This window comes from Chinchilla lanigera, unplaced genomic scaffold (assembly GCF_000276665.1).
Source record: "Chinchilla lanigera isolate Chin_1 unplaced genomic scaffold, ChiLan1.0 scaffold00036, whole genome shotgun sequence".
Lineage (NCBI taxonomy): Eukaryota > Metazoa > Chordata > Mammalia > Rodentia > Chinchillidae > Chinchilla > Chinchilla lanigera.
The window spans coordinates 21,159,749-21,167,428 of record NW_004955437.1 but is presented as its reverse complement, the minus strand read 5'-3'; the positions used below and the strand labels follow the sequence as shown (position 1 = coordinate 21,167,428).

The window sequence follows — 7,680 nt, the reverse complement described above, 5'->3', positions numbered from 1 at the left end:
GGGGAAACAAGCCTCTTTCCCTCCCTTATATTGTAAGCAGGCTACCCCACCCAGGGGCATGTAGCACTCAGGTAATCCCCACGCCCTCCTCCTGCCCAGGCTCAGGATGATACAAAGTAAGGACCTGGCCCCTGCTGAGTCGCTTAGTTTAACCTTCTAAATTTCTCAGATTGACACAATGAACAACATCCCAGAGCTGTAAGGGCCTGTCCTTCTCACCCCAGGAAGTAGAACTGCTGAGTCACTTAGCCAAGCCTCTAGACTCAAGTTGACACTATGTATCAACCATCACATCTCCCCAAAAATCAATCTAGATTCCCCAGTCCAAGGAATGGGAACTTAGGTTATATTACCGCTTTCATTTGCTGTCTGATTACTCTGCAGAAGTATATGTAATAAAACCACCACTGTGGCCTGGATCTGCTTTTGTTTTGTTTTTGGTTTTTTGTCTTTCTTTTTTTTTTTTATAAGACCAGGTCTCGCTATGCAGTTCAGACTGGCCTTGCAGTTCAGGCTGGCCTTGAGCTCACTTTGTAACCCAGGCTGGTCTCAAACTTGCAACGATCCTCCTGCTTCAGCCTCCTGAGTGCTGGGATTACAGGCCTGCGCCACCAGGCCAGGCTGTAGCTTTGTTTTACTTAGTTTAGTTTAGTTTTGTTTTGTTTAGTTTTGTTTTTGTATCTGGTTTTAAAAATGCTACAGTATTGGAGAATTTAGAAAAGCATTTCCATCTGAAAAATGCACATCCGGTCCAAGTTCTGTCCAAGCTAACTATTGTGCTAGGAGCGGTGGTCCAAGCTCAGCTTCTTTAGAGGCTGAGGCAGGAATCTTGCTGGCTGATTTCGAGACCCATCTGGCAACAGTGAGACCAGGTTTCAAAAAAATAAGCCAAGCACACACTCCCTGAATCAGTACAGATTTGGTCTCTGACAATTCTAAGGTCCAAAGTCAGGCTTAGCAGGCCCAAGTGAAGATGTTGACAGAGTGGGTCCTGGAGGTCCCGGGAGAGTCTGTTTCCTCCGCTCTCTGTGTCTTACTGCTCTCTCTGATCCCCTGCCTTTGTCATGTAAGGACCCAGTGATCACCTTAGGCCACCCAGATAATCCTGGGTGATCTCCTCAGCTCGAGATCCTTGACATAATCACATCTGCAAACTCCTTTGGCTGTGTAAAGTAACAGCCACAGGTTCTGGGAGGAGGAAGTGGACATCTCTGGGGATGAGCCTTCAGCTGACCCCAGGACCACCACGTCTCTCTCCATCACAATTTTCTGTGACCCCCTCAGGTCTGGCCAACTCTGTGGGGGTGGGTGTTTGTGGGTGGGCCTGCTGGTGCCCTGCAGTGACGCATGCCCCAGCACACCAGCCAGTTCTCTGCCACCTCCGCTGAGCAGCCAGCCGTGTCTCAGCAGCATGCCAGGACAGCTGTGCCCGCGATGTTTCCAGCCACCCCTCGTGAGCCTGCCTTCTTTCCTTTACAGCACCACCTCAGTGTCGGGAGCCCAGTGTGTCAGCAAGCTGAGAGGGAAACTGAGGCAAGATGTCCGGCCGGAGCGGGAAGAAGAAAATGTCCAAGCTGTCCCGGTCAGCGAGGGCTGGAGTCATCTTCCCAGTGGGGAGGCTGATGCGTTACTTGAAGAAAGGGACGTTCAAGTACCGGATCAGCGTGGGCGCTCCCGTCTACATGGCAGCAGTGATCGAGTACCTGGCAGGTAATGCAAGCCCCAGAGGGCCGGGCAGGGATGCCAAGGCACCCTGTGCCTGGCTCAGGGACGCGGAGGGTGGTAACAGGGTTCACCTGGCCTGTGTGCTCGTGGAGCGTCTGCAAGCTTCCAGGAGGAGCAGAGGTCGTAGGAAGGACAGAGAATCAATGTGGAGGACAGAGGACCCCGTCAAGGGGCCCTTCTAGACCTGTCCTGAACAAGATGTGTCTTGCTTAAGCAAGCACAGAATGAACTAACTAGGATCCTGAAGAAGAGAAACTACTGGGAGGATTTTGTAAAAGGAGATCTTTATTTTAAATCAAATTGCTCATTCCAAATCGGTTTTCCTTACTGGGGTGATGGTGCACATCTATAATGCCACCTAGTTCAAGTCTAGCCTGGTTTATATAGTGAGACAATCTCAAAAAAAAAAAAAAAAATCAGTTGTCTTGATTTTTATATAAAAACCAGGACTCAAGGTCCATGAGAAATATTCCTCTCAACATGCAAGGCATCTTTAGATAATTCCACGAAGGCTCTGATTTTGCCCTTCTTTACTGAGATGGTCATCTTTATATGAGGACATAGTGACTGTTGTTAAACAATTTTTTCACTAAAAGTTGAGATTTTGAGTGTGTGGGGGGCTATTTCTAGTTAGCTTTCCTTGGTTTGTCTTTTATAGTTAAACAGAAACCAAACTTCATGACATTAAGGCTGCTTTTTAAGAAACATATATATAGATAAAGTATATATGAGCTTGACATGCCGACATACTCCTGTAAATCCTAGCACTGTGGAGGCTGAGGCAGGAGGATTGCTACAAATTTGAGACCAATTTGGGCTACATAGTGAGTTCAAGACCCGCGTGAACTACATAGTGAGACCGTGTCTCAAAAAAACAAAAATAAGTAAATAAATAAAATATATAAAAATGTCTATGAATAAGTGTGCTTAGTTACTTGTAGGGTCATCTTATCCAGGAGCAACAATGTCTCTAACTTTGCCCAAGAGCTACAATTTCCCCAGACCTCAAGGTCCAGTGCCTTGGGAATTCTACCTAGTGAGAAAGCAGGCCCTCCCCCCACCTGCCAAAATGTGCGTGCCTGGCAAGCCAAGCCTCACTCACCCCTGCAGAAGCAATCTCTTCCCCTCCTAGTCCCACTGACCCCTAATCATCCCCTACTAAAGAAAAGTCTGCCCTGGTCCGCAGGTAGAAACCTCCCCAGGGCTTCAGATGGCCCTTGGGGACCTTCAGCAGGTTGCAGAACAGTGTATTTCACAGTGGGACCCGTGGGGGTCTCATGGACAAGGTCTGGTGCAGACCCGAGATTGTGCAGTCATGACACACTCCTGGGTGATCCTGGTGCAGCCAGTCCAGGAACCACACTCTGAGCCGCAAGATTGTAGCTGGCTTTGCAGCCCGGCCTGAAGTCCAGTGCTTGTTTAGAATGCATTTCCTGGCTGCAGCCCCGGGGCTGATTCACTGGGTCTGAGGACGAACTTGGGAATGTGCAGGGGAAATTTCCCTGCTCATCTCAGGAAGAGAGTAAGGACTTTGAGACCAGTCTACAAAGCTTCAGAACAACCCAGTGAGGCTAGAAGACGCTGGATCCCCAGCTTCCAAGTGATGAGCTGGGATTCCGGGCCTCCTACTCCAAGCTGTGCACTTATTGCTATATCACCATGTGCTGGCATTTGTATAATGAAAATAATTAAGCATTTCCAGTGTCTCCATTTGGCAGGACTCTGAACCTCAGTACATACACAAAATTTAACCTTTCGTTTTTGAGAGTTGTTTTTGTTGTTGTTATTTTGAGATGTACTTCAGGCTGGCCTTGAACTGACCAGGTAGACCAGGCTGGCCTCAAAGTCACAGCCATCCTCCTGCCTCAGCTTCCCAAGTACAGGATTACTAGTGTACTCCACCACACCAGCTACAAAATGTGTCCTGAATCACTGGCTTCTCAGTTATTTGGTCGGGTGTGTTAGATGGAGAAGCTTAGGTAATCCTAGCCTTCCCTTCTGCAGTATTTGCTGAGTGTCTGTGTATCCGAGCACACAGCAAGTCCTCAGGCGGTGAGGCTGGGGACAGAACTGGCCACTGATAGGACACATTGGCAGAAAAGCTGAGCAAGGAGGAGGTGAGGCTGACGCAGCCGGGCCACCTGCAAAGAAGATGAGGCCGGCCTTCCCGGGCCCAGGCCGGTCCTCACAGTGTCCTTTCCCGCTCTTCTCTTCTCCCCTCCAAGTTCAGCTGGAGTTGAGCAGGTACAGGTTTAGATTTCACTTCGGCTCTGCATTTCCCACTTCGTCAGCTCTGTTAACTGAACTAGTGGGTGGACCTGGCGTGTGGGATGCTCTCAGGAATGTGTGCGTATCTGTGATCTCAGCACGTTGGGAGGTGGAGGCGGCAGGATTGGAAGCTCAAAGCCCTGGCCTAGGCAACTTGGTGACAGAGTAAGACTCTGACTCAAAAGTTTAAAAAAAATTTTTTCTTAAGGGGGTAGGGGCTAAGGATATGGCTTAATGTGAAGATACTGAGCTCAGTCCTCAGGAAATAATTTTTAAATAGGGAACTCTTCCTCCCATCCCTCTGTTAGGAGCTGATAAAATCATTTGGGCAAGGTGTAAATGACATTCTGAAAAGATGGTGTATTTTCAGGCTAAGTTTGCATTTCAGTGAGACAAGGACTTTAAATCTGAATTCCACTGATTTTAATCACATTAGTGGAGTTAGAGGCCACATTGAGTACTTGAAGAGGAAGTTGTTATTTCAACTGAGTTTGTTGAAGGAAGAGGCTCAAAGCACGGGAGCTGCCTGTTACCCTTGAAATGACCTTCACATTCATGCAACCAATCCTGACTGACGCCACCTTTGGATCCGGGCTTCAAGATGTAGCAGAAAACAAGCGGACTTGGTCCCCCTTGGCTGGGCACGTAGTCTGATGGGAGCAAAAGCTAAACTCCTGACGATGAGACGGGACGTGCGTTGAGGGGAGTTCGAGGAAGTTGGGGCAGTGGAGGTGCACTGCCTCAGTACAGCACAGGTTTTCAAGATTTAAAGCAGGCTTTTAGCCTGGTTTTTCTCAAGTCAATCAGTTGCAAGCTCTGGTGCTTGTGCCCAACTCCTAGGGATTCTGGGGTACAAGTCAGCCGCCCCCAAATGATTCTGATGGGCAGCCAGGGTGGGGGATTAGGAGGACTTAGCTAGGTTCCGAAAGCCTGGTTGAGCTAGGGCGAGATGGTCGGGAGGCGGGGAGGTGGGGAAGTGTGTGGTCCTTCCAGGAACTAAGGATTTCTGGCGCCCAGGCAGCACTGGGAAAAGGGAGATGAGGGAAGAGAGCGGCCGAGAGGCAAGGGCTGGGTTCTGGGGCTCTTGGACCTCGTGGGGCTGTGTACATTTTACACTCACAGCAAGAGGTACTGAAGCACAGGCTGGCTTTGGGGGAGCTTTAGGTGCAGAACCCTGAGGCCTGTGGGGGCTGTTCCAGGGTCACTGTGGGTACTGCCTGAGTCTAGGGGTGTGCAGAGGGGAGGGTGAGAAGAAACGCAAACTGGGGCACGAACTGAATGGGCCTGCCGGAGGGTGACGAGGATGACACTGGTCTCCAGGATTAGACTGGCTGCTTTCTCCCCGCCCAGGCTGCGTGGGCTGCAGCGTGGACCTGTGGGTGAGAGACCAGGGACTGGAGAGAGAAGAACGGGGCTGCCTGCAGGGCTGCGTTTAGGATCGGTTGAGGGAGGGTGGCGGGAAGATGTACAGGGGCTCTAGGTGCGGCCAGGCTGGACTTGGGAATCTGAACTCAGCTACTGAGAGGCTCACACAGTGCTCAGCTGTGCTGGGCACAAGTAAGAAGCTCTGTGTGTCTGGGCCTCGCTGTCATTAAGGAAAGATCTAGGTGTACCTGGCTGGAGGCACAGATGTGGTGTGAAGGCAGAGGGCGTGAGTGGCATCACCTAGAGAGAGCACGGCAAGGGCATATGTGGGCCCAGGACACAGGACCCACCCCCGGAGAGCAACATCAGAGTGCCCAAATTTCTGGGTATTGAACCCAAGGCATTTGCTTTGAGCTACATCTCCAGCCTTCTTTTGGTTTTTATTTGTGATCCTCCTCTCTGTCTTCCAGAGCACTGGGATTACAGCATGTGCCTCCACATTTGGCTTATTTTATGTATTTGAAACCGATTCTGATACCTGTTTGGAGGGACTACTATTAAAAAAAATAACAGAAAATATCCAGTGTGGGTGAGACTGTGGATATTTGATGGTTTCTCAAAAAGCCTAAACTCGGGATGGTGGCACCATTCCCTAATACTAGCACTCTAGAAGTGTGAAGCAGGAGATTCAAAAGTTGGAGCCCACCTGGGCAATTTAGCAAGACCCTGTCTCAAAATAAAAAAGGTGCCGAGTATGGTGGTACACACCTTTAATCCCAGCACTCAAGAGGCTGAGGCAGGAGGATCACTGGGAGTTCAAGGCTGACTTCAAAGCAACATACATAGCAAGACCCTGGCTATATAGCAAGACCCTGTCTCAAGAATTAAAATGGTTTACAAAATAAATTTTACATTATGTATATCCCCCGCAATTTTTTTGTGAATAAATCAAATACTTTATTCTGAGGCAGGGGCTTTGGGCCTCACCAGACTATCAAAGGGGTGCCCAGATGCATGGTCGTGCAGCATGGGGAGAGGCTGGTGCTGGCGTCCTGGGATGGGAGCTTGTGAGGAAGCCACGCCCCCAGGGAACCTGCTCACACCAGGGTCGTCCTGTGGGGACATCAGCACCCCACAGGCGCCCCCTGTTGGATGCAGGACATCTCTCCGCATCACTCAGCTTTACGGTGGCAGTGCCGGCCCCTGTCTGCCACCACATCCCTGAGGCTGACAGTGCCCTTGGTCGGACGTGGACTGGGTCCTCCGCAGACGTCCCAGGAGCCGGCCCGGCTTCTCTTTTGCTTGTGGTTTCTGGAGGTCGCTGCCCCTAGAGGCGACGTGGGCACAGGAACGGCCAGCGAGAGAAGGCGAGGAGCTGCACAGGTTTTCAATGACACTGGGCAGACGGGCGCCGCCTGCCTTGCCTGACACCAACCGCAGGGTGACACACCATCCTGACATTAGAGCAAGAGCGCTCAGTCAGTCCCAAGGTCCCTTCACCCAACGGCACCCTGCGCGTGCGCACTTCTGTCTCCTGGTCTGTAATATATTTTGACAAGGCAAGAAAGTCTTAAATCGGATTGATGAGAGTGGCGGCGCCCCACCTGTAATCCCAGCTGCTCCAGAGGCTGAGGCAGAGGAATAGCAAGTTCAAGCCAGCATAGGCAACATAGTTTGACCCTGTCTCAAAATAAAATATAAGGGGCTGGGGATGTAGCTCAGTACTAGAGTGCTTGCCTAGCATGCATGGGCCCTGGCTTCAAGCCTCAGTACATAAAAAATAAAAATTTAAAAAGGGGGAATTTCAGCATACCTCATTAAATCATTATGAAAACCATCATTTACTCACCATTTCCAGATAACTGGGTCTCTTCACTTAACGACAAGCATTTTCTTATCTAAACATTTTTATTTAATATATTTGTGTTTTGTAATTGACTATACGTATATATGGTTGGGAAGATTGTGTACTGTATTTAAAGGAGTATCGTTCACATCACAGACGGCAAAGATTTGTGTTTGTTATGGGAATTTCCGGTAGGTGGCAGTAAAGAGCGCAAGGGCCTGCCTCTGGAGATGGGGAAATTTTTTTTTTTTTTTTTTAAAGAGTAAAAGAAGGGGGACTGGGGATTTAGCTCAGCGGCAAAAGCGCCTGCCTGGCAAGCGCAAGGTCGTGAGTTCGGTTCCCGGTACCAGAGAAAACAAAACAAAACAAAAAAAAAAAAGAGTAAAAGAAGGATAACATAGTTACAGGGGGATTTACCGAATTACAGACAAAGTGGTAAGACATTATCAATGATTGTTATTTTACCTATTGGTATC

At 49.5% G+C, this 7,680-nt stretch overlaps 1 protein-coding gene across 1 annotated transcript in view; it reads left to right on the top strand.

The window, feature by feature from the left end:
- LOC102017503 (core histone macro-H2A.2) overlaps nucleotides 1-7,680 on the top strand; it is a 59,728-nt gene that overhangs the window by 18,880 nt on the left and 33,168 nt on the right. The window contains exon 2 of the mRNA XM_005390070.2: nucleotides 1,480-1,710. Coding sequence (XP_005390127.1) covers nucleotides 1,539-1,710 — 172 coding nt within the window. The 5' untranslated portion in view covers nucleotides 1,480-1,538. The remainder of the gene's footprint in view (nucleotides 1-1,479; nucleotides 1,711-7,680) is intronic.